The sequence below is a fragment of the Tiliqua scincoides genome, chromosome 4 (assembly GCF_035046505.1).
Source record: "Tiliqua scincoides isolate rTilSci1 chromosome 4, rTilSci1.hap2, whole genome shotgun sequence".
Lineage (NCBI taxonomy): Eukaryota > Metazoa > Chordata > Lepidosauria > Squamata > Scincidae > Tiliqua > Tiliqua scincoides.
In genome coordinates this window covers 14384275-14410881 of record NC_089824.1, presented here as the reverse complement: position 1 = coordinate 14410881, position 26607 = coordinate 14384275, and the positions used below count along the sequence as shown (strand labels likewise).

At 43.2% G+C, this 26607-nt stretch overlaps 2 protein-coding genes and 1 long non-coding RNA gene across 3 annotated transcripts in view; 1 reads left to right on the top strand and 2 right to left on the bottom strand.

The window, feature by feature from the left end:
* Window positions 1-315: 315 nt before the first annotated feature.
* ANXA13 (annexin A13) lies at window positions 316-14729 on the bottom strand. Its single transcript, XM_066623480.1, has 11 exons — window positions 14715-14729; window positions 11160-11235; window positions 9861-9955; window positions 8531-8701; window positions 7512-7545; window positions 7338-7417; window positions 6224-6292; window positions 5611-5712; window positions 3263-3338; window positions 1606-1718; window positions 316-498 (listed from the first exon to the last, which is right to left on the bottom strand). The coding sequence occupies exons 1-11, from the start codon at window positions 14727-14729 to the stop codon at window positions 379-381; spliced, it is 951 nt and encodes a 316-aa protein (XP_066479577.1). The 3' UTR covers window positions 316-378.
* Window positions 13571-26414, top strand: LOC136647741 (uncharacterized). The gene is made up of 4 exons (XR_010794297.1): window positions 13571-13638; window positions 15789-15930; window positions 25912-26036; window positions 26134-26414. It is a non-coding gene; the product is annotated as an uncharacterized lncRNA (long non-coding RNA).
* The window catches only part of FAM91A1 (family with sequence similarity 91 member A1), a 40238-nt gene continuing 31692 nt past the window's right edge, over window positions 18062-26607 (bottom strand). The window contains exons 22-24 of the mRNA XM_066623479.1: window positions 23600-23723; window positions 23404-23473; window positions 18062-22570 (exon numbers count right to left, since the gene is read on the bottom strand). Of these exons, the coding sequence (XP_066479576.1) occupies window positions 22367-22570; window positions 23404-23473; window positions 23600-23723 (398 nt within the window). The 3' untranslated portion in view covers window positions 18062-22366. The remainder of the gene's footprint in view (window positions 22571-23403; window positions 23474-23599; window positions 23724-26607) is intronic.

Genomic DNA, 26607 nt, shown 5'->3' with positions numbered 1-26607 from the left:
CAGGAACAAAAAATATTTCTTTCTAGGTATCTCTCTCTTTTTGGCCTAGTGAATCACAACAGATCGTCATTTTAAAAAGTGGGTCCCAGTGCTCAAAAGTTTGGGAAACACTGATGTAAGGGGATACCAAGTCATTCATCTGACACATGACCATGGGGCTTGTCACCAATCTTGGAAGCTAAGCAGGGTCAAGCTTGGTTAGTACTTGGATGGGAGACTGCCTGGGAATACCGGGTGCTGTAGGCTTCTACCATAGTCTTTCGAGACTGAAGGTTGCCAACCATAAAGAGAAATAAACTGACAGGACAGCTTTTTATTTTATTTATTTAATTTAAAAAGAATCCCTTCATTCAGAGCAGCTTTTTTTCCAACAGGGACTTAATGCAGCAGTGCCACCAGCAACTTCTTAAAATCTCCCGAAGTGTCCGAGCGGATAGCTTCAGCCAGGGACTTGTTATACATTTGGTGGAACTTCTCCTTGATTGTTTGAAGGTCAATCTTGGAAGACGGAAGAACAGATTAGGAGCCACAATTTTTCCAGCTTGGAGCACCACCAAAATCTACTTAGAATAAAAGGTTTCAGCTTCTCTGAGAAATAACATGGGAAGAATGCTCCTGTGGCTTCCACTTGCAATTTTCCGGCTGTCGTTGCACACCCGAACTCCTGTCCATATATAGGCAGTGCTTGCAAAAATTCATCAAATTTGGGTTCTCCCAGGCAGGGCCAGCCAAGACCTCCTGGCACCTGGGGCAGTGTGCTAAATGCTGCACCCTCCCCAACTCTGCTCCTATGTGCCAGCCTGTGCTCCTCTCACTACCAGGATTGGAAAAAGAAGAGGGGGAGGGAGGAATTGTGGAGATGAGGAGAATCGTGGGCTGGTGGCCACATTTCCTCTTCTACTACACCCTCCTAGTTCATTTCCAATTCAGGGGTGAGAGGATGAGAAGCTAAGGAGATGCGTGGATGGACAGAGGTGGGCAGGCATCAGCAATCTACAACCTGAGGCAAATGCTTCAGTTAGCCTCAAGGGTAGACCGACCCTGCTCCCAGGGATTTTAATACCATCCTGCTTTTCTGCTGTCTGACCAGTTGTTTCCTTCAGAGAACTGTAAGACAGACAGGAAGAAGAGAGGGCTAAGCACCCACCCTGCTGAAGGACTCAACACCCTGGTGTTGTTTGTGTTGGGGAGATAGCAGGTGCAAAATGGTTCCAACTTACTGAGATTCAGACACTATGGAACATGGCCTTCCCATACAGCAGTAGTGTAGGAAGCTAATCTACTTGTACCCTGGATAGTGTCACAATCTCTTTGCTTCTCATAGTGGAGAGGCACCTTAGGGTTTGTTTACGTGACTATATAATTCAGATGATTTTTCTAGTTGAACACATATGGTGAATGGGTTTTATACATAAAGTGCCTCCTTCCAGGAATGGCCAATGTCCAGATTGGAAGGAAAAAAATACTAGTAAGATCAACTTCTTTCTCGCCCATTCCAAGAGGAAATCCTCCCACACATGATTACTGATCTCTCAGACATGCTCTAACACTTAAACATACCTTTTGGAATCTGGTCCTTTGTGTCTAGATCCCCACACAGCTTACCTCAGCCCTCGTCACCAGGATGCGAATTAAAGTCTCCTCATCAGTTCCTACTCCCTTCATAGAATTGTAGAGGCAAGTCGCAAAGTAGGCCTGGCAGTCCCTGGCGCATCTCACTACAGGAGGACAGAGAACCCTCCATCAAAACAACAAGAGGCTGCCCCCCCCCCCAAAGCTCATGAAAAAGGGCAGCGAGTAATCAGGTGCACAAATCAAATTACTTACAACCTTTGCTCATTGTGGAACCAGATCCTGATTCAGGTGTTGTTTTGGGCATGAGTAACAACTGAGGTCCCCAGAGAGGGCCATCTGCAGGTATGAGGGTGGCCTTGGCAAAGTGTCTTCACTATCTCCCGATCTTGTCTGATCTTGGAAGCTAAGCAGGGTCAGGCCTGGTTAGTACTTGGATGGGAGACCGCCTGGGAATACCGGGTGCTGTAGGCTTATACCATAGTCTTTCGAGACTGAAGGTTGCCAACCATCCTATATTAGTGGATTCCTAGTGGGGAGGGGCTTATCATGATAGTGCTTCTCTTTCATTCTTTTAGTTGGTGGGCTGCTGTGGATGGCAGCATCAGTTATGGTCATCAGCTGCCATTTCCCCCACAGTGCCCTCAAAGCAGCTTTATACCAGGGCAGTGGGAGGGGAAATGGTGTTGTCCCCTGGCAATTGCCAGCACTGTGGAGGGTAAAAATGGCACCCACCAGGTGCTGGGTTCAGTCTTCTCCAAGGGGACCCGAGGGCAGGTGTGGGCAAGCATCAGCAGTGGGCACCGCTGAGACCCTGGCAGCTACCCAAGGTTGCCATGTACTAACTCCAGGCCTGCTACCCTCTGTAGATGCACACACACTCAGCCATTCAGTAGGGTTTGAAATGGGTATCATGGGGCAAATGGGAAAAGCTGCTTAGGTAGGCTGAATCAGTATCTCAGCTACATTCATGTGAAGAAATTTAAATAGAAAACGAAGGCAAACAATCTCAGTAAATTAACCTCAGCACACAGTTTTTTCCATGCTGTTACACAGTAAAAGGTTAGACTAGTGTTTCTCAAATTGTGGGTTGGGACCCACTAGGTGGGTCATGAGCAATTTCAGGTGGGTCCCCTTTCATTTCAATATTTTATTTTTAATATATTAGACTTAATACTACCATGATATGTGATGACTGCATTTGGGGACATGTGACAGATCTGTACTTTGACCAGGCTACTGTGTATATGCTTTTAACAATGATAGTAAATGGGACATACTCCTGGGTAAGTGTGGGTTTGTTAAAAAATTTTCTGCTTGATGATGTCACTTCTGGTCATGACATAATTTCCAGTGGGTCCTGACAGATTCTCATTCTAAAAAGTGGGTCCCGGTGCTAAAAGTTTGAGAACTATTGGGTTGGACAATTCATGAAGGATATGCCTACCAATGGCTAGTAGCCAATACAGTCAACATAAAACCTTCATTCAGAGGCAATATACCACCATTCTCTACTGCGCTTGTGACCTTCCCATGGGCATCAGAGACAGAGTACTGGACCAGAGGGAACATTGCTGAATCCAGCAACAGTTTGTATGGTCTTAGCAGGGAGATATGCCAGAATGGTGTACGTCTCCACAGTATGGTCCCATCTCCCTTGTGAGTGTATGTGTCTGACATATATATTTACCAAGAGTTAGATATGCCTTTTCGAGGTCTCCAGAAGTTTCACTCTTAATAGCTTCTTCAATGTCTTTACCAGTTAGCTACAGAAAACAAACAAACAAACAAACTTTATACACTAGTTGTTATGTGAGTACAGAGATGCCACTTTTTTCTTTTGTTCCTGCTCCTGCACTTTTTACAGCAGCTTGAGATGCAGGAATGCATTAGCTGAAACAGCTTTTCCTGGCATGGAGATAAGCAGTGGAAAAAGCCTCACTTGCTTAGTCTTTGCACCTCAGGCTGCTCTTAATGGTGCTGGAATAAGGTCAGAAAGAAGGTGGGGAACGTTAATACCACAAATCCTCCTAAAAATAACACTACACAATTTTTTTAAAAAGGGAGAAACAAGAGGAAATCTATAATTAAAGCTTCCTTCCTTCCCCTAGCAGCACATGGAGCAATTCAGAGAGGCTATTCAAGGGGCAATTGCTCATTTAATCCCTCAGATAGGATCAACAGGAAGCAAAGAAATGGGTTGAAGCTGCAAAGATGACACTTTCAACTGAAAGACACTGGAGCCTTGAACACACTTCATTGTGCTTTGTCTTCACACAATGGTTGGGCTGGATCTGCAGTTGTGTTTTATGAAAACAAAAAAGATCACAATTTTTGAAATGAAGTTTCAAAAACATCAGAGGCAAAAACAGAAAACATTGGACTGCAATGTTTTGACATGACGTTGTTGGACATGCCTGGACAAAGGATGGGAAAAATTGCAGAGTGAAGGGCCACCAGGGTCAAAGATGAAGACATTCCAGTGGTTACCTTTTCCCCCAGCTTTATTTAGTTTCAGCTGCTAGGGCAGAGAGGTAAAAATTAGTGATTCTGTGAAAATATATGAACAGCCCTTCCCATCCTTCCTTCGTGTTGGCAACCTTCAGTCTCGAAAGACTATGGTATCGCGCTCTGAAAGGTGGTTCTGGAACAGCGTCTAGTGTGGCTGAAAAGGCCAATTCGGGAGTGACAATCCCTTACACACTGGGAGCAAGTGTAGTCTGTCCCTGGTCTGTCTCCCTGGCTATGGGCCTTCCTTCTTTGCCTCTTTGCCTCAGACTGTTGGCCAAGTGTCTCTTCAAACTGGGAAAGGCTATGCTGCACAGCCTGCCTCCAAGCGGGCCGCTCAGAGGCCAGGGTTTCCCACTTGTTCAGGTCCACTCCTAAGGCCTTCAGATCCCTCTTGCAGATGTCCTTGTATCGCAGCTGTGGTCTACCTGTAGGGCGCTTTCCTTGCACGAGTTCTCCATAGAGGAGATCCTTTGGGATCCGGCCATCATTCATTCTCACGACATGACTGAGCCAACGCAGGCATCTCTGTTTCAGCAGTGCATACATGCTAGGGATTCCAGCACGTTCCAGGACTGTGTTGTTTGGAACTTTGTCCTGCCAGGTGATGCCGAGAATACGTTGGAGGCAGCACATGTGGAAAGCGTTCAGTTTCCTCTCTGAAAAACGAGTCTGGAAAACGTGGTAGCTGCTTTACCGATGCGCTTGTTTAGCTCGGTATCGAGAGAAAGAGTGTCAAGGTACACAAAGTCATGGACAACCTCCAGTTCATGCGCAGAGATTGTAATGCAGGGAGGTGCAGGGATTGTAATGCAGGAAGGAATCCTTCCTTCAAGCAACTCAGAACTGTATATCTGGGGTTTCTGGCCTGTTGAATTTAAGGGATGGAACAGCATCACATTAAATGCTGTGCTCTGGGTCGAATTGTCACCTTTTGAACCCCAATATTCCTGTAACTGTGCAGGGCCTGGAGGCTGAGTCAGGAACTGGTCAAGCGGTGGAGCCCCCAGTGGGATAGTGCTGCAGAGATTGTGGGCTTGTATGGAGAAAGAGCTGTCCAAGTAAACAGGTGTGAGAGCAATCCTTACTGCTGCAAGGATTGCGCTGTCACCATCGCACTGTGCCTACTTTGGGGGGTGGCTATGGGAGAAGCACACGCATCCACATTGCAAGCCACCGTACAGGAGCACATGGAAGGATGTACTGGGGCTGAGCTCAGCCTCCTGCTTTCTTAGTACAAGCCACACAGAGAGACTGGCCCCATGGCAAGCCAGCAAGAGAGATTTGAACTCAGGTGTCCGATCCTAGATTAACATTCTAGCACGGATGCTACACATTTGGGGATGGACATACAAATGCACAGCTTAGTGCTTTTAATTCATCCTGACTCTTTGTCTTAGTTATAGAAACTGAGCTTCCTAGCCAAAACTGGACAGAGACTTTTAAGCAGGAACTGAGGCTGGCAGCATTGGCGTGGTTGGGGGAGGGCGCAGCATGAAGGAATGGTTGCCACCGGGCAAGGGTACTTACTCGCTTGTAGGCTTCAAAGGTAGCCCTTAGCTGCATGTAGTTTCTCTTTGCCAAGACATCATTGAAAGCCAGTTCATCCGTTCCCCAGCGGCCTTCTCCTGCCTCAGAGAGATTGAACACACTGTCATTGCCAGATTGTGGCCCTTCCCACTGAGGGATAGAGCAAGGAAACATGGTTCAAACTATGAGAAGGCCAAGGGGGTATGTATATGCGAGAGAGAGAGAGAGCACAAAATATGGGGGGGGGAGATTCCTTACTTATAAGGGTAGTTTAGCAATAGAATCAGCTGCCAGGGACTCTTATCTGATGGTGGACATTATGTGTTCACTTAATAGGAATGGATAGGCAGGCAGCTGAGCCAAGTATCTGGAATGCATGTCACATCCTACTGCAGAGTGGGAGGAAGACCATTCTTTTGTCTTGTTTTGCCTGATCTGGTTGAGAAAGAACCAGGAGAGTACTGGGTTTTGGATCCCAGTACTGGCTGGCAAGCTGGCTTAGGAATTCAAGGTGCTTTGGCAACAGCTCTGCCTTCCCATGCACTTGCTTCCGCAACTTCATCAGATGTGCTCAAGCTGCAGCTGTGGGTGTTTGCAACCTTATCGTGCTTACTTCACAGAGATTCTTGGCATCCGTCTCGGCCAAATTTTCATTGATCTCCATCCCTTCATCTCTACTTGCCTGAAAAGAAATTCTGTAGTAATGAGAGAACATTTAAACAGATTGTTCTCCTACAAGGATGTAAGTTTTTTTTTTTTTTGGGGGGGGGGGCAGTCTTGCAAATGGCACACACACAAGAAGCCCTGCCTCCCCAATCTCTGATGTATGGGAACCTTTTCTAGTTATTTAGTGGTGAGGGAAATTGATTCTTCCCCATTCAGCGGCACTTTCATCTGGTCTAACTCAATATGCTTTGAGATAAGCTCCAGTACTGAGACCAGATGAGAGGACTGAGCCCTGGCATGAATTAACCTGGCATTTTCCTCACATAAAATTCAGAGGAAGCTGCTTAATAGTGAATCAGAATGCTAGTCTGAATAGCTTGGTATGTTGTGCTGCAATCCTGGTTGAAGCTGGGGGGAAAAAAAATCACAAATTCAAATTGCACTTGAAAAACAATTTTTACCCTTGTGGGTAAAACAAGGGAACACAATGGTATGGGGACAATGTCATTTGAATACTGCAGAATAACTGAGGAAGTCAATGGTTCTAAACCTGGTGAAAAGGCTAGTGGGGACAAAGTGGCATAGCTAGAGGGGGTGCAAAGCACTAAATTTTGCAGGGAGCCTCTCTTTGGTGTGCAAGTGGACCCTCCCCTCCCCTCCCCTTCAAAGCATACATCTCTGTTTTGCTCCTCCCAACAGGAATGGCTCCAAAACAGAAGGGGAGAGGCTGTTTGCATTCTACAGGGAGGCTCCATGCAAAACGTAGTGCTTTGCACCCCCTCTAGCTATGCCACTGCGGGAAGCATCCTTTCATCTGCATACAGCCTTTTTTGCTGCCCTCTAGTGGGGATTGTCAAATAGCGCTAGGAGATGATAAACAACAAGCAGCTGTGCCTCTCTCCTGCTGTTGCCGTCCTTCTTTGTCCCATGAAATAAATCTTCTGAACTCATGGACATTCTGTAAATGGTTGTTAACTGGAATGCAGATGACAAGCTCTCTGATATGCATTGTGTAGAGTCAGAGGGGAGGTGGCATGATGGAGAAGTAGCCCAATCCTTACCTTCAGCACAGAAACAAGTATCTTTCTCAGGGACCCACTTGTATCACTCTTCACATCAGATTCCAGATCCCTATCAAACACTTTGGAGAAAGGAAAGACTGTGACTTTCAGCATGTGTGGTCCTTGGACATTTTCATTCAAGGAGAGACTCCTTAAACACATCCCCTTACTTACTCCTTTTGTAGGCATCTTTTATGGCTGTGATTTGCTAGGGCAAAGAAAGCAAAAACATACAGAAGATCAGTGAGAAGCCAGTGTTACAAAAAACCACAGTCTGTTCATCACTAAGCAAAAATAAATGTGCATTAACTGAAACAATCACTAATGCTTCTTCAGTTTACCCTTTCCTCCACTCTCTGCTTCGCCCCACATTTTCTGCCTTGTGTCTGTTGGCGTATATAGCAATGCACCTGTTCTAGGCTAGGTAGATAGTGACAGGGAGACAAGGTGTTCTCTCTATCCTCAGGTAATGCATGCTCCTTGGTTACCCAGAGAGCAATTCTCAGGCCTTCCTTCCTGCTCTCTTTCTCTCCTTTCCACGCAGCAAGGCAGACTATTATTATTATTTATTAACAGTATGCATATACCCATTTTCAACTAAAAGTTCACAAAGCGGTTTACAGAGAAATCAAATAACTAATGGCTCCTATAGAATAGATCCTATGGAAAAACTATAGGATCCACAGCTATCCTTTTCTACAGACGTGTTTTTCTTAAAGTTACCCTTGACTTTTGCACAAGCCTCATGCAAAGTAGGCCATCTCAAACCATGTTTCTTGATTCTGGTTTGCTGATTGCCAAACATGGTTTCATCTGTCCATACACAAAGCATTAAACCATTGTTAAGCTCCCTTAGCTCTAATATAATGGTTGAGAGCCTGAACTGTATGTGGAGCCCTAGTGAAAAGTCCACAGAGCTTAAACTTCCGGCAGAGCAGGTGCAGCACTGCAGAGCTAAAAGTTCTGACTTCTAGGATTTATAGCAAGCCTGGCTGATCCAGAGGGACTAGCAGCGAGTTCAGTGTTGAACACCACTCTTCCCTTTCATGCCTTGGCAAATGCAGTCCCAGATAGCTCTTTGGCATAGCTCCGATGTAATGAGGTTCCTAGTACAAACCCTGGTGTCCCTGCTGCTTTTTCCATCCGTTTTTCAAAAGGCACTGAAAAGTGATTCAGAAACCAAACACCCTTACCTGGTTGACCCGCGTACAAAGGATCTCAATCAATACAGATTCATCTGTCCCTGCTCCTTTCATTGCTTTCCGAAGCTCTCTGGCATCGTATTCCCATGGCTGGTCCAGGAGAGCCAATGCTGTCTTCTCAAAATTCCCACTCAGTTCTCCTTTAAGCACTTCTGGCAAGTCCTAGGAAATAATGCACACAGGCAAGACGCTCTTATATCTGCATTATACCTCTGCAATACCAGATGCCGGGCTCTTCTTATAGTCATATTTAGTTTTATAGCTGCTACATTCCAAAGATTCACCACAGGTAATAGGTCCCAATGAAACAGAATCAAATGTCATTGAATTAAAATTCCCCCCTCCCACCCCACAAATGAGTTCCTAATAGCCAGGATGTTCAAATGGTTCTAGCTCTTAAAATACTTGCAACACTCATTCAGGCTTGGCCTGCAAAGGGAAGACCTAACCTAACTGGAGAGGATGTCACCTCTTGCTGCCTGAACTGCAGGCACAGTCGGTGTTATGAAGAGGGTGCTGATGGTGATATTATAAATCATAATGGGACTGTCGTAAGCGTGATGCTAAATGTGTAATTTGTGCTTTCATCTTGGGGACAAATAGCAGCCTTAGGGCAGGATCCGGATCAGGATTGTGACACATGGAGATGGGGTGTTCAACCCTTTCACCACATGCTAAATTGAAAATCCACTAAAAGCCCCTAAAATTGAGTGTTAGAAGAGTTAGGACAGACAAAAGAAAATACTCAGCATGTGGTTGGTCTGTGGAACTCATTGCCACAAGATGTGGTGGTGGCATCTGTCCTAGATGCCTTTAAAAGGAGATCGGACCAATTTCTGGAGGAAAAATCCATTATGGGTTACAAGCCATGATGTGTATGTGCAACCCCCTGATTTTAGAAATGGGCTATGTCAGAATGCCAGATGCAAGGGAGGGCACCAGGATGCAGGTCTTTTCTTGTCTGGTGTGCTCCCTGGGGCATTTGGTGGGCTGCTGTGAGATACAGGAAGCTGGTCTAGATGGGCCTATGGCGTGATTCAGCGGGCTGTTCTTATGCTGCAGTCCAGTGAAAAATCCCTATTTTGAGCTGCTATTGTCCCCAGGAAGGAAGCTTCCACTGACCAAATGTGTGTCTAGTTGCAGTAAACAGCAAAAGTAGAGACCAGCTTGGCAGTTCTGTGCCCAAGTTGTTCAGTTAAGCAAAATGACTAATCAAAATGCAAAATGACTCATCATCAGCAACTTTAATGAATATCAGAAGTATCTCCTCTCAATGATGAAAGATACAGCCACACAGGCCAATTGATCACAAATAAGGTACCTTGCCATACATGTCTTTGTACTTCTGTTTTATTTGTTGCCTCTGGCCTGATGAATGGTTGGATAGGATCTCAATAATGACCTTCTCATCAGTCCCTGTAACAAATTTACAGAAAAAAGACAAGTCAGACTGAAGCAGATTCCAATAGTCATCCATGCAAAGGAGGAAGCAGTAACCAGTTATCTTCCCCCCACCTACAAGCCCATTGCTAGCACAAAATGCATGGCTCCCCTGATGCTGGATAACCTGGTTATGGTTAAGGCAATTGACTTCCAATTATCTCAGGCTCAAGTGACTGAAACCTCTTTTAGTCTACAGGCTTTATGTGTTACCCTATGTGAGCACATGTAAGGGTGGCATCCTACAGTCTTGTGCCTCTCTCTGATTAGCCATATATTGTTGATATCCACAAAATGGTTTCAGGCAAATGAGACTGAACAGTACGCAGTGTTTCTCAAACCATGTGTTGGGACCCACTAGGTGGGTTGCGAGCCAATTTCAGGTGGGTCCCCATTCATTTCAGTATTTTATTTTTAATATATTAGACTTGATGCCTCCATGGTATGTGACTGCATTTGGGGAAATGTTATGGACCTGTACTTTTAACAAGCTACTATGTATATTCTTTTAACAGTGATAGTCAATGGGACTTACTCCTGGGTAAATGTGGGAAAATCCACCTCCTTCCCCCAGCAGCTTGCCACCCACTTGCTCTGCTGCCTCCCCACAGGCCTCCCCATATTAACACCTTATTGGTTCCCTGCTGTATTATAACAACACCTAATTGGGGTCTTGGAACAATCAGTCTCATGGGTCAGTTTTGAGTTAAGAACCAGTTTCTGTTACATAATATAGTTGTGTTTTTATTTTCTGGTTATTTGGCTATAACGTTTGATAGTAAAGAGATATTTTAATGCAGTTTGTTTCTTTGCATTCTGCATCAAATCACCTTTCCAATGATATATAACATGATGGTATTATTCTTACACACCAAGGTTTTCGCAATTTTGGTCACTAGTATCAAGTTCAGGTTGTGGTCCCCAAAGCTTGCTGCAATTGCTATCCCTTGCACCCCCTTAGCTATGCCACTGCAACCAGCATCTTTCCTCCCCAATCACATCCCTGTGTTTCACAGTTGCAAAATAATTTGCTCATTGTTAACTAGAAAACTAAACGATTGGCAGTGATAGGCCCACTTGCTAGTCAAACTCAAGCTCATCATTTTTTCACAAAGCCTCATTCTCCACACTTCTGATGCAGAAGTGTCTTCTGATGCAGGATACGCAATAACATCCTTACCCATCCCTTTGCAAGCTTTATGTAGTTTCTTGGCATCTCGCTTTGCATCAAAATCATGGTGGGGACGAACAGTTGGCTAAGAAAACAAATAAAATAGTTCAGCAATGTTGGCAACCATCCTGCTCTCCCCCACTCATAGCTGTTGTCCTTGCCCCTTCTTTTAAGCTTCAAAGATGCAGCATTGAGTTCTCAGGCAGTTGCTCTGGGAGAACAATGATAGAGCTTGTGTGTGTTGCGTACAGATGGTCCTAGGTTCAGTCTCATCTCCAGCTGAGAAAGACCCCATCTGATACTCTAGAACAGCATTTCTCAATGCTTGTCCCCCGCTGTACCTGGAAGTACCACCGGAATAAACTGGTGATGATGTCATTGCCAGTTATGTCTGGATAGGGAAGTCAGATGCAGTGCAACAAACATCAGTAAGAGGCTCAGGGAGAATGGGAGGACTTTTTTTTTGAGCTTGCAAAAAGCACATGCTGAGCCAAGTCTCCTACTGCTGCTACTGTTGCATTGCTGGTCTCAAGGCCAGGCAGTGGGGGTCTGGGGGTCCCGTGTGTACCACTGTCATCACCTCAAGTACCACTGAGGTACACCTCCTGAATGTTCTGGAAATTGGAGTACCACTGGCTGAGAAACACTGCTCTAGAAGCTTCCACCAGTTAGTTTGAACAACACTGAGCCAGGGAGACCAGTGATATGACACAGTATAAGTTCATTATACAGTGGGCCCTCAGTATCTGCATAAGATCCATTCAAGGACCCCCACAGATACCAAATTCCACAGACAATGAAATCCGCAGAGGGGCCTGCACCACCTCAATACCTTACCTGGAGGTCACGCATGGCCTCCCGGCCTCCTCAAAAGCCTCCCAGATGTGACTGAAAGGCACTTCTGTTTTTTCCAGCAAACCAGAAGTACTTCTAGTTACATCCGAGAGATCTTCTGAGGCACGGGGAGGCCACATGTGGTCTCCCTATGCTTCAGAACATCTCCTGAATGCAACCAGAAGCCACTGCTGGTTGCGTCCAGGAGGTCCTCTGAGGCCCTCCAATTGTGGGCTCAGGCTCTGCAGATATTCAAATCCAGGGATGCCAAGCCCGCTGAAAAGGAGGACCCACTGTACTTATAATATAGCTAGTATGAGTTCATGTGTTTATTGGTCTCACAGCAAACATTTCTCCATGATCACTGGCTATTTTAGTCCTCTTGTGGTTCTGGACTGCTTCTCTGTTAAGAGGATTGGCCAGTCAGACCACTCTCCTTAGTCCCTTTTAGGACTGTGAATTTGGAATATAGAGGCATGGTCTGTGATTAAGCTTTCTCCCACTCTAGGTGTCCCCTATCACACAATTCCTCCATGACAGGGGGTAGCCTGGTTTTCATGGTCAGGGATCCTGCAGAAGATGCAATGTGTCTCTGTGTACTGATCAGCCCTGGAGAAACACTGCTCCTCCGCTGGGATCCTGGAAATATACATGCCCTTCAGCCACACCCTCCACACAGTCTAAGGACAGGCATTTTGATGTTCACTAGGAAGATATCAGCAAGTTAACCAGGAAGTGATGAAGACATGAATGATAGGTACCACTTGTTATGTATGCAAGTTATGCAGGATCGAAATCCTGCATAACTGATTGGCTCAGACTTATTGCTGGCCAATCGGGTTTGAGATCAAAATCCTACCATCCGATTGGCCCTCTATTTAATGTTTCAACTGCACCAATCATGGGAAGTCTGGGCGGAGCTAAAGGGTGTAAAAGCCAGGGGTGTGTCAGATTCATTGCCAGGTTCTGTTCTGAAGATGGAATAAACATATTGAGCTATTATCTCTATGCCTTCCCTTATTCTCATGGACCCACTGTATAACAGCCTCATTTATAACTTTTCAACAAATACACTCCGATAACAGATTAGCTCTCGAAAATCAAGCCCTGCATGATTAAATTATTCATTGACCAGTTGAAATATTCATGGCAACAGTAGCTTCTACTGAGTAAAGTTAACCATAGCTCTGAAGGCTGTGCTAGATGTGAAAGCAGCAATCAGTTGAAATTGGAGTCTACCCCCATCAAGTGTGCTTGAGTGGGTGATTGTTAGAACAAAAAATACATTCATATGTTAGGGGAAAGGTGCTCTCCCCCCTGCCCCCAGCTTCCCTCCTGGTAAGTGACCCCTGGCCCTCATTGGTTTTCTTCTCAGCCATATTTTAGCAGAAGTGAGCCCTGCTGGGAAGAAAATGTGGGGAAAGGGGAAGAACTAAGGTGGCAGTTGAGGAGAGGACTGAGTTCCTCTTACCTGGGCTAAGCAGCCCTACCATTTTTTAAGTAGTATGATTCAAATTTTATATTAATACAGATACGTGATCAGAAAGCAGAAATGGCTTCCAATTATTATTATTTTTAATTTTCCAGGCTTGAAGATACCTGAGGAGATGTCCACAGGGCTTCCTGCACCCCTGGATCCCATCACTAGCTTCAGGTAAGCCAGAAACCCCTCCCCTTTTGCCGCAGCAGCATGATCTTGGGGATAGCATTGCTGCAATCCACCTGCCTCCTCAAGCAGGGAGTTCCCTCTCTTAAGGAGGACTTTGGGAACAACTGGTATAAAAGATCTAAGTTCTCCACAACAACAGGGAACAATAGTACAGGCCTAAAAGCAACTTTTTTTTAGTTGCCAAGGACGTTTGAACAAATTTAGAATTTTTAGGGGGTGCTAAATTCAAATATAGTATCAGTTTTGCCTGATTGGTTGTAGTTTTGGGGTTATGGCATAGCCACCATATGCTGATTGAAGCCATTGCTTCCTCACAAGGAAGTCGTTTGAATCACAGCATATAAGGTGGCTATGCTGTTACCACCATCCCCCCAACTAGAGCCAATCAGGCAAAACCAATGACATTTTTTGATTCAGCACTCCAAATATAACCAAGTGTAATTATTCAAACTTTGTACAGTCCAACTTTAAATTTGCCAATACAATGCAAGATGAGGCACCACGGCTTGTTTTCCCCTCCCTCACAATGAGTAATACTACAAGAATCCACATCACAGGGTGGGGGAGGAGGATAGGCAACAGAAGTAAGGGAGGAACAAGTGGAAGAAGTCATGGCTGCTTATAGCATTGCGGGAGTGAAGATATAGTAGGTTGCAACCTGGCCAATCTATCATCACAACATGGTAGAAGTTCCACTTTGCCTGAAGCTGTGGACTGTCCACCAATATAGGTTTGTAGTTGATTAATCAAGTGAATCAACTGATGGAATTTAGAATAGATGTTAAAATACATGCACGTTCACCAAGACATTTAAGAATACTGAAATAATGTTGATCCTTATAGTTTTAAAAAGGTGACCCCACATTGTTGAATGTGAATTTACTGTTTTCTTTTTTGATCCCTACTACAATAGCACAAAGGAGCCAAAGCATGTTTTTCAATGTCAGCCCCATTGACTGAAATTTGCCCAGTTCAGTGGATTATGCATGCTGCAGATCTAAAACATGGATATATTTAAGCCATCAAAATAAAAAATGGATGGTGAACAGAAGACTACTTACGTGAAAGTTGCCCATTTCCCTTTACAACTGAGAGTTGTGCTTTTCACCAGGATAAGTACTTTATGCTCCTGAAGTTCCGGGATTAATAAATAACCTCTGGCATTATCTCAGTCATTTAATCCATAACTGATTGTTCATGAAGACATCATTTCTCTATTAAAAATTACAGACTAGAGACTTTGTGGGTAATTTGCTAATGGTTGCTAAATTTATTCCTGTCAAAATACAGGGTGGAGGGAAAAATACCCTCCAGAAAATTGTTGATCATTCATTTGATATGGAACATAAGAAGAGACCAGCTGGATCTTGGAAAAAGCCCCTCTACTCCAGAATCTTGTTTCATCCCAGTGACCCACCAACTGCCTCTGGGAAGACCCCAAGCAAGAGACGTGCAGTCCGATCCTAACTAAATTCCCCTCCAATGACGCAGGAGTGGGGGGGGGGATAGAGGGGCAGTTCCGGAGGTCTACACTGGGTAAGGGAACATTTGTTCCTTTTCCCAGGAGGTAGGTCTCCACTGTCTGAATGGGTCTATTTGGACGTATGCCCGCAATTTAGCTTGCACAAGTCTAACTAGACTCAGGAAGGCAGATCGAGGCCAGGAAGGGAGATAGGATATAGATGGAGCTACCGCCGCCAATACCACCCCCTTCCTGGCCTTGATCTGCCCCCTTCCCATCTGTCTCTGATAAGAGCTTTAGTTCTTAGTCCTCACCACAGTTCCAATTCCAATCATGTGTCCCTGCAAGCTACTTAGTTTTTTTTAAAAACCTTAATAAGGATTCATGTGTGCGCCCGGGAAGATCCGAGATGGGTGGTGCAGGGCTAGGTCCTTAGTCCAGGGTGTCTCCCTAACCTGTAGTTATAAATCACCCTTTGAATGTAATTTTCCAGCACTGGCCTTCAGTGAGGCTGTACTTTGCCATGGAGTCTCTCTGTGGCACTTATTCTTAGGCATACTACAAAAATAACCTTCCTCTTAAGAGTTCCTCCTCTTCCACTGTTGTTTCTGCAACTATCATTGAGATCTGGCACTCAAGCACCAAGCTAATGGTTTCTCCTGTTTATTCACAGATGACGTTAATTGGTGTTATCAGAAAAGCAAACAGACAGTGCCAGCAGACGCTGGTACCAACTTTAAGTTTGAACAGCAGTAGGTATTGATTGCCCAGCTGAGCAGGAGGCCCCTACTGCACTGACTTTACAAGTGTTTCATGTAAGTGTCAGAAACAACTAGGCTCAGGCCTTCTGTGATGGGCTGGGGTGGGGCTTAACATTCGCAGTTGACTGTATGCTTCATCTCACAAAAAAGACTTGGGGCCCAGTCCTATCCAACTTTCCAGCATTGGTGCAGCAGTGCAAATGCAGCATGCGCTGTACCCTGCAGTGGGGGTACAATCATGGAAGCCTCCTCAAGGTAATGTTTGTTTCCTTATTTCAAGACTGCATTGCAGCTGCATCGGTGCTGGATAGGTATGGGTTGAATAGGCATGGGTCCTCAGTGGTACGAAAGAGGCATTCATGCCCTTGGTGCGTTCACAGTTCTTTTGCCCCTCAGTGTCATTGCTGCTTGAACATGACACCATCTTTGTAAAACCTGTTTACCTGCAATTATAACTGGGTTTGATGTATACCCCGTAGCAATGATACTGCCAGCTTCGATACTCTGGAAAGACTAGTCATATGAGCAAATTCAGCAAACACAGATGCAAGTTCTTGGCTGGTTCAGGTGAGGCAGAGGAATCGCAACACCACAGTCCACTATTCCTTCTTATGGTACAAACTGTGCACTAAACTCACAAATTTTTTTTAAGGTCTTAAAACCACAACACACAGTAAACATCAAGCAATTTAAAGGTTAATGTCAATATACTTGAATACTTGAATGTTATCAGGGCAGTGATAACAGGGCATCAGGGCAGGAGGTCTGGTCTAGAGGGTTGAGCCTCCGTTTGCCTGAAGATAACATCCGAAGGTCGCTAGTTCAAGGCCACCGGCACCCTGAATGGCGAGACCTTGAAGCAGCTGACAAGCCTAGCTGAGTTATTCCACCTGCTCTTGGAGAGATGAAGGAGCTGCTTGTCAGCCTGCGTGGGAGGAATCTGGAGGCCAGAAAGTGATAACAGACCATAAAAGATCCATCTGAAATGTTGTGCAGTTCTTGAAAGATAGAACCTTTCAATTGTAAAAATCCCTACGGGGGATTTAGAACAGCCTGCCTATAAATGCCTGTATTATTATTATTATTATTATTATTATTATTATTATTATTATCATCATCATCATCATCACCTTCCAAACAAAAGAGTGCCATTCTTTAAAATTTGGATCAAGTTTGACCATCCTTTTTTAATTCAACTATTTCACTTATAGCCCAATCCTATCCCTATCTACTCAGAAGTAAATCCCAGTATATTCAATAGGACTTACTCCCTGGAAAGTGTATATAGGATTGCAGCCTTAATTTTGTTAATTGTGCTGCTTGCCAAACTTAGTGTATCTCTTCTTTTCAAGTAGCTGAACAACAATTTTTCAACGTTTTTGCAGCTACTGTTTTTATTGCCATCAATAGATGCAAAATCACCAGGTAGGGGAGTTTCGTTATATTAGCATGGATAAATTCAAGTAGCACTGTTTTGGGCTTGACAGTAATATCACATTACAGTACATTTAAAGTAAATACCAATGTCTCTCTCATGGATTAGATGAACCTTTGAACATCAGAGTCTATTAAATTAACAAATATTAAGAGACTGAAAAAATCAAGAACAGAAAGTTTTTCAAATAAAATTTAAACAAGGACACACACAAGACCTGTATTATACCTAATAGTAGCTTACAGGGGGTGGAATTCCACAATTTTATTTGTGGAAATAGCATAGAAAGGTTTAAATTCTTTTATTGGCTGCCACTGTCCCAATCCAATATTGCTTCCAACAGTAGAGAACTAGATATTTCTGGGAAATTCACAAGACGGCATGTCCTTTATCAAATTTCACTGGCCTGATGCACACATTCATTTTATTTAGAGCCCAATCCTATGTATGTCTACTCAGAAATAAGTCCCATTATAGTCTATGGGGTTTCCTCTAAGGAAAATGTGGATAGGATTGCAGCCTTAATAATTTACAATCATTTTATTACCACCTAAGTTTCCATGTTCAGCATTTGACCTAAGCAACAAGCATTCACCTACATGTGCTAAAGACCACTACACATCTTACATCTCATATGCAATACTTTTTAGTGGAGCCATACGTTCATACGTTAGGAAATTAAAATCTTCACAGACCATGGCAAATAAACCTGAACAGTTCATACTGCAACACCAGTTCACACAGTCAGCTCCCATTATCAAGCAATCAGTAATCAGTGCATCTTGTGAACCCATTCATAACCAATACCACCACTTCTAGAACAAAGCCATTCTGCAAGTAGTCCTGACCAGCAACACAGCTTTATTTTGTAAACATTTATGTTACATGTGCCAATAATTTAACTGAATACCAGGTTTTGTACATGTCACTGTATACTATCAACATTTTTGTACTAATGAACAAAGCAACTGGGTTGCCTTACAGTTGCTGAGTTCCCACACTTTAAAACCTTCAAAAAAGACAACTGGTGTTAGCAACAAAGGGGAAAAGACCAAAGAAAAATAAAAGCACTATGGAGAGAGAATTTAACCTGTTATGAACTTGGGAAAGGAGGGGGACAATACATATATACATAAAAGGAAAGTCCCGGTGAAATGCCCAAATCTTTCAAGGTGCGTCCAGTTAAATACCATTTCTGGATGTCTTATTTATTCTCAGATTCAAGAAGCAAAATAACATTTCATTAATGTCTGTTGGACATAATTAAAATGTAAGATCTAATGCATCACAAACTTGATTTTTGACAAGAAAAAAGGTGCTAAAAACAATAAAGCTTGAAAGCTCAAGGTGGATTTTTGGGGGGATGAACACAGGTTGCATCTTTTTCACAGTATATTTAACTAATTCAGATTTCATGTCACACTTAGAATGCAGCAGGGGTGGTAAAAATGCTGGAAAGGATAAGCAACTGATTTGCATATCCTCTATTATTAGGGGAGTTTTCAAGGATGGAGCAAAAGTATGGGACTGGAATGGGCCTTTGTCTTTCTCTTCCGACTTGCCTATGGAATGTAGCTATTACTTATCATTTTATGTCCATTCCCCCATTTTACCTTTCAGGACTCTTAAGCAGGTACAGACAGAAATGGCAGCAGAAGCACTGCCTTTTGTGTTTTGCCGTGTTGCAGTTATGCAATCCAGGCACATGGGCAGCAGAATCCAAGGTGGTAACATTCATGCCAATAGCTTTATTGAGACTTCATGACCAGCTGCAAGAATAAGAGGGAGGGAAAGAGGGTGACTCAGCACAGAGAGCGGGGTGGCTTCATAGAACTTGAAGCTCTCCAATTCTAGGGACTTCTGGGTGAAACTCTTGGACGGAGGCCATTCCACACTTTAGCTAATACAAAGCAGAACTGCCAGGCAATGCAGCTGCCCAGCCATCAGCTGCTACTTACTGCGAGCGTTATTTCCAGTCCTGCCTCCCAGGCTCACTTCACTGTTAACTTTTTATTACCGAGAGCCACCTAATGCAGACATCTCTGCTCAGATCTCCCAGTATCTTTCTTTTTACTTTAAAGCAGTGGTAGGAAGCTCCAGGTTTGTTCAGAGCAGTAGCAGGTAGCCAACTTCCCCACTGTGCTGCTCTTTCCAAGTCTAACTTGTCCCCCAAAGCTACAGCAACCTATATTTCTCTAACAGCAGCATGGGGTAGGTTGGGTTAGACCAGGAAAATGGTGCAGTCATTGCTCTGCTCCGTTGTTCCCATTAGGTTGAAGCCTCTGTCTGCTTTAAAACAAAAAAATAGTGGGAAATCCATCACCTTGACAATACACCACTATATAAATAGTGTGCTGTGTAAATCAGCTCTTCTTCAGATCACCATAGACAAAAGTCATTAATTTTTGTACTACCCGCATGCAGCCCATGAGGAAACATGTTAGTAGTTTCAAAAGTTAAATCATTCTCTCCAGTAGATTTCAGAAAAATGATTTCAGAATTCCCAAATATCCTATTGGCTAGTACTGCTGCGGCTTCCTGCAGTATCTTCATATGCCGACATTAGTAGCGAAGAAGCATGTACTTCCATGCCAAAACTGGCTGTTATGGGTATACAAGCAGACCAGATTTCTTCTGGTCTGTTGATAACCCTTGGCTATTTAAAGTAACCACAAGCAGCATTAATCCTTTAATCCCTACCTTCCTTTTGGAGAAGGCAGTGAGGCAACCACTGCTGTAACAACACACACACACTTTTTTTATTAACAACTAGTAACGTGCTGCTCTCCCTGTAAGTCACTTCATCAGGCAGAATTCTATGTTGTGTGCAGCATGAGAGACCTACTAATATTGTAAAAGGAAAAGAAACAGATGCAAGAGATATGACAATATCACTACTTGTGCAAGTTCTTGTTTGTACCAGATTTTCAAATTAAAGGGAAAAACTTTGCATTTCTATGTTTGGTGAGTATTAAGAGAGCTGGGGGGGGGGTAAATTTCCAATAACTAGAATTCAAAATATTTTATACTTTTTCTGTTTCCAAAAATGAACAAATGTTCCTACATCCCCCTCCCTTTTTAAAAGAGGAACCTGTTATTACTGCATTGCACCTGTTATCAATGTGTCACATAGATTCTCCCTGAATTCTTGGTCTCCCAAAACATTCCTACCATTCAAGCCAGCTATGTGCATTTAAAAAAAACAAAAACAAAAAACAAAAACTTCCTACTAGAATGAAACCCTGATGTATCAAACATTTGATATCAATTTTGATGAAGATTCAAACTGTGATACAGTATCATTTTTCACCACAATGATTTGACACCAAATGTTCTAATTCTTAACTTTTTACAGCTGTGTCATTTCATATCAGTTGTTGAAGATCCTGAAACTAGCAGAATATCATGTTCATATAAACTATATAAAGCTAAACTGTCATACAATACTGTATACATTTTCCTGCCCTTGTAGGAAGGGAAACTTGATATAATCTAGAAAGGGTTAAATGTGATCATCTTCAATCAACTGTTTTAAACATTTTTCCATGATGAACAAACCCCTCCCCCCCCGGTCATCACTGGGAAATTCTTCACTGAAATGAAGAACTGTACAAGAATATTATCTACGCTTTTGTGCACTACCCATAATTTCAGTGGTACTTACGCAGAACTTCCCAGTGGACTGTGTAATAAACAAACTGTTGAAATACCAGACCCGTGTATAGTTTTGATAATTCAGTTTTCCTACATGGAAGTCAGAGGTTCCATATGAGTCTGACCTACTTCCTGTGGACATTCACTTTCTTCAATAACCAGATTGGTCACCTGCTGGAGGAATCCACCAAGCACTGCTTCTGTGTAGTCTCCACAGCATGGAACAGTTGCACAGAAAATGCACTTGATGGATTGCATCCAGCCTCTCACAGCCTATCAATGATCCTGCATTTTTGACAGCTATTCACACAGTCACTTTTCCTAGTAGCCTCATAAAAGTGTGCTTTAAAGTCCACGTGAATCTGTCACTACGTGCAGGATTCAGCATTTAGGACACAATTGCAGCTGTTTGTAGGGGTATGCCAAAAGTCAGCTTCTTCACATGATGCTAGATTCACACAACTGGCTGGTCATGAGCTGGAAGTCATGACACAAGAATTTTGTATGGCTACCTCATACTAAAGTGACCACATCAACAAGCTCTCAGTTAACTTTGGACAAAGTGGTTTCAGGAGCAAAAGGCTCTCCAGTTCTTAGGTGCATTGCAAATGTGCCAATAAAATGAATTGGAGAAAACACAGTCTATAAACAAAGGCTTCTACATACAGACAGCACCACATTTATCCCAGTTGTAACTCCCAACGGTGTGGTTCCACCATGGATGAAAACATCAGTCCATTCTCTAAAGTCTTCCATGAGGCATTGGTGGGTGCTTTTAAGTTGCAGATTAAAATCATTTACAAAACAGCATCAACAAACTGATGTCAGTACATCTGAACCTTGCGTCTTGCCAGGTAGGTAACAGCTAATTTAAGATCAGGATTGGTTCCTTAATATCCTCCAGCACTCAGACAGCATCACCAGAGTTACAGATTTTGCTACACTATTTGAGTACCATTTGTGCCTTTCTAATGCCAAAAACAGTTTATCTGTTATGTGTTAATACAATACAAAAATGTAAGCAAGTTTTAAAGGTCTGCATCACTAACATATAAAATTATTGTTATTCATTGCGACGGCATAGAAATTCAACCATGAGAAAGCCTATGAAGGGTGCTTTCAGGTATAAAAGAAAGACCGATTGTCTTGAGATAAAAAGAGACAGGCCGACAACTAAAAAGCTCTCTGTTGCAGCAGGACATGCAGTAATGAACAGATAAGACAAGAAAGGAGGTGTCTCCCCAAGTTAAGTGCAACACTATACACTCAAATAACACTATCATTGCAGAAGTCATGCTGCGGTAGCAGAACACTTCTTAAGAGGTTGGCACTGTAAGTTGAATGCAGTTGTTACCAGGAATAAAAAGGCAAGATGTGAACAATGCATGGTGAACCCTCAAGCTATTTGAGATGTTCAGGCTGTATGGTGGCAATAAGGACAGAGGAAGGAGACCGTCCATTCCATTCCGATAACACACCATCCTTGAACATTAGATTCTTTGCAGGAAGGGGAACACCTGTGTCTGCACAAACTGGATGCAAAAGTAAACTTGAAGATGATGAAAAACTGGTCTCTGAAAGTAGTTCCACTGTTGAAATGCTTTCCTAAATAGGAAGAAAAAGGGAAGCATGCTTCAGTAGGATCACAGGTTGGTTTTCTTTTCACCCACCCAAAATTAATTCATAGTGGCCAATGCAAGTATCTCAGTGATCTTCTTGCACAGGAGACGGGGTGAGGGGAGAGGAAGTGTTGAAACTGCCCAGGCTCCTCTTGTAAGACTGTTCTTCATGCACATGCTTTGGGTAAGGACCAAAGACCTTATTAATATTTTCAAATGTAATGTTTTGATCTTCATGAAAGCCCGTATATCGACCTAACTCTCTCTCGCCAATAGACGCCAAGTGTTTAGCACAGTGCCCTTTCTTCCTCTGCTCTTTCCACTCTCTACCCTCTCTACCCTTTGGTTGTTCCCTCTACTGAACAACCAAAGCCCATAATGGGGCTGGGTCTTAGTAAGCTTAGGAACCAGCAACTGGGTCAGTCACATGAGTAACACATGCCCACCGTGATATCAAAACAGAAACAATGCAGAAGAACAAAAGGAAGGGAAAGTAAAACTGAGGAGCCAAGGGGTATAAAGTCTTTCAGAAAAAGGGTTCGGCAGCAATTATGGCACCTTGTACCAATGGGTTAAGGCAGGAGTATCAAATTCATTTCATACAGCTGGCCAGATAGGATTCACTGTGCCTTGCAGGTCAGTTTTGTACATCACATTTGTATAACATATTTGTATAATAAAGGACTAGCAGAGAGGGTCAGCCCTGTACCTAGCCACTGTAAGTTATTAAGGCTATTTCCATCTACACATATATAGTGCTGATTCAACCCTATGCTAAAATTAACCCAAACAACATGTGATTGTTATGTAAATGTTTACCTGGAATGAATGAACAAAATTGAGAACTTGTAGAGAAAGTTTTCTACTGGAATGTAACAGTTTTTGAAGGCTGTCAAAAGAAAAAAAATATTGATGGTATCCAACATTCATGTATATATGCTGAATATATCCTAAGTTTTTTCATTTGTGGTACAGTGAGGGTTTTGCCAAGCAAACAGATCAATCAAAACCTCACCTCTCTCTGCTGCACAGTCCATGGCTTGCAATTTTTCGGCAGACTTTCTGGTTTAATTCAGAGCTGAAGAGCGGAATGCCAAAGCACAATTCCAGGGGAACCCATTCCATTTCTGTTGTGGGAGCTAGAAATGGTACAGAGAAACAAGGTGAAACCAACTCAGAAAAGAATGACCAACTTAATTATAAAATACAGGTTGAGACTAATTATTTGCGTGAGTTGCGTTCTAAGCACTCATGTGGATGGCAAAAAACGCACTAAAGCAAATCAATTTAAAAAACAGTTTCTTTTCTCCAGTGATTTAAAAACAGCCTTGCTGACCTTTTGACTCTAAGATAAGAGTCATTAAGAAGACAATCCATCAGCACTTCACTCAGCCCCTCCCTTCACCAATACAAAATGATCACCTTTCTTTCACATGCTGGAGGGAAGGGAGGGGTCCGCAGGGGAGAAAAGGATTGATGGATTGTCAGCCTGCTGCCCCCTCTCTCTCTCATTAAGGAGGCTATTGTTAAAGGACTGTTCAGTTTTTAAAACTGATTTTAAAGAGATGAATTTTTCCCCTTCTCTAGGGATCAGCACATTCCTTCTCATTTGCAGGGGCCATTCCTGTTGAGTCAAATCCATGTATAAAAGAATCCATGTATAAATAGGCTGGACCTGTATATGCCTGTTCTCAAACTGTTTGGGTACACTGGAGGCAAATACATTTTTCTCCAGGGCCTTTGAAAGTCAGATATATGAGAGATTTGGCCGCAAAACTGGAAGTTGCAGTCTGCCTCATGCTAGCTGATGCACTGAGATGAGGATGGTCCCCTTCCTTGCCTTATTGCAGGTCGTTGGACCCAACAGGAATTTTGTCACTGCTAAACCTGTGATGGAAATAGGAAGTAGATTTTGGTTTTGGAGACATGAAGTACTACCTGAATGGTACTGTCTTACCTAGCTCCGGATATACACATTACTCACTGGAGGGTGAAGAATAATAGTACAGCTCAAGCAGAAAAGCACACCTTTTGCAGTCAAGAAGATCTAGGTTAAATCCATGATTTTTTCCAACTGAAGCAGCTCAAGTAGGCCTAAGCCTAAACCACACAGAGTAAATGGCTCACATGCCTCACTGGCTGCATTCTGCATACAGCAGTTCATGCTGTCACACCACAGAGAGACAGAGAAATGAACCACAAGATACAGAAAATAAATGTATTGTCGGGCTAATTCTTGGTGCTATTTCAATATGGCAGTGCTTCTGGAAGTCACAATTATTGCACCCTGCTCTGTTTTTTATCTCAGTCAAATCTATAGGCAGTAGCTTCTATGTCAAGAGTAACCCCAAAGATGATGCTGTTATCCCAAACACAAACACAGCATTAAAAAAAATGTAACAACTACTTCCTACATTTATCCCTGCTGAATTTCCAACACAAAAACACCTAGGTTTGTGATTAGCTACCTGCAGTGACAGCTATCCACAGACTACAATGCAGGAAAGCTTTTAAAAACTGAAAAATAATTGCTTCTTTTTTCACTTCAGCTATAGTGATCCTGTACAGCTTCACGACTCCCTGTTGGGGGGGGGGGGTTAACTTTCATGCTGCCACCAGTCCAGTCCCAAATCCAGAGTAATGCTGAATGCTCACCCCATTTCCCAGCAGGGTTCACTCAAAGGGCCAAGGCTCCCTCAGCACTTAAGATGGATGTTATAGGAACAATCCAAGAAGCCAACTGATCAGGCCAACCCTAACCACCTACACTTCCCCTTGAATAGCCTTGAGAAGCCATCAAGAGAAAGAACTCTTCATTCTAGACAGAAAAACTGGACTTGTAAAAACAGAAATTTATTGATAAGAAATAAATAAAGGGAAAAGGGCAATGGTAAAGACAGACAAAACCATACACTTGTAATTAGATAAAAACCGTAGGACTTTGACTTAGAGGCCATATAAACCTGATGCAATTTACCTAAATGTAGCCCTGCCTAGAAAAGGTAACTCAGATGTAATTTCCTTGTTCACTTCCAGAGAGAGCCAATGGGAGAGGTAACTCTTGTCAGTGCTTGAATGAAAACCTATCCAGAGCCAAATGAGATGTCTCCTTCTAAGGACTTCAAGCTGAGTACTGGCTGTTTCCTACCTGGCACTGGTCCACACTATTTGGACTGGCTAACTCAGAAGTTGCGAAACTCTAGGTTAGCACCTTGAACCTCCCCTTGGCCATGGTCAGGGTTATGAATTTGACTGATGAAAAGGTGGATACCAAACTCTACTGGGTGCTAGTTGTTTCCTATCTGACTTTTATTTTACTTTGGCCAGGCCAGACTGTCTGGGATCCCTAATCCACATACTGGACAGGCTGTTCCTGTGGATGTGCCAGAGGCGGAGACAAATATGGCAGGATTGAACCATGCCAAAACATCTTAGCCAAACAGGAGCTTTCCGTAAGTGTGAAGGGGTTTCCATTCATCACACAAATTGTCCATAAAAGATCAACACAGGTCACTGTTGATTTTGTGGGTTAATTTTGTGAACTTGCAGTAAAATGGAAGAGAAAGAACCAGGCACACAGACTTATGAAGAGCCCTGCTGAGTCAAACAAGACATCCATCTAATCCAACATCCTGTTACCCTCAGTGGACAACCAAACGCCTCTGGAAAGTCCAGAAGTGGGACATGTAGACCAAGAACTCAATTTTGCTGCTGCTTCTCAGCAACTGGTATTCAGATGCATGCTTCAGACAAGATAATTGCTTCCATACATAAACTGTGCTTTTTCCCTGAAGTGCCAGCATGTATGAAATATACAAGTAATTGACTTGGCAATAAATATATTTTCTGTATGCTCTGGTGTCTAGTTTCTCTTCTTTTTACTGGGTGGGACAGCCCTCCCTCTCTCTGCAACCATTTCCACCACAAAGCCATGTACCATTCAAGTTACATTTTGAGTGTCAGTCTATCCTATGTAGTGCATCAAAGCTCCAGATACAGATTGCTTCAATCAGTACAGCACAT

Bases quoted from the DNA above. Each gene is read 5' to 3' on its own strand.
- ANXA13 (XM_066623480.1), bottom strand. The intron at 1,719-3,262 runs GTAAATATATAT...GTCCTCCTGTAG, and splicing joins AAAGGCATATCTAACTCTTG to TGAGATGCGCCAGGGACTGC. The intron at 499-1,605 runs GTAAGCTGTGTG...CCGTCTTCCAAG, and splicing joins TCCTGGTGACGAGGGCTGAG to ATTGACCTTCAAACAATCAA.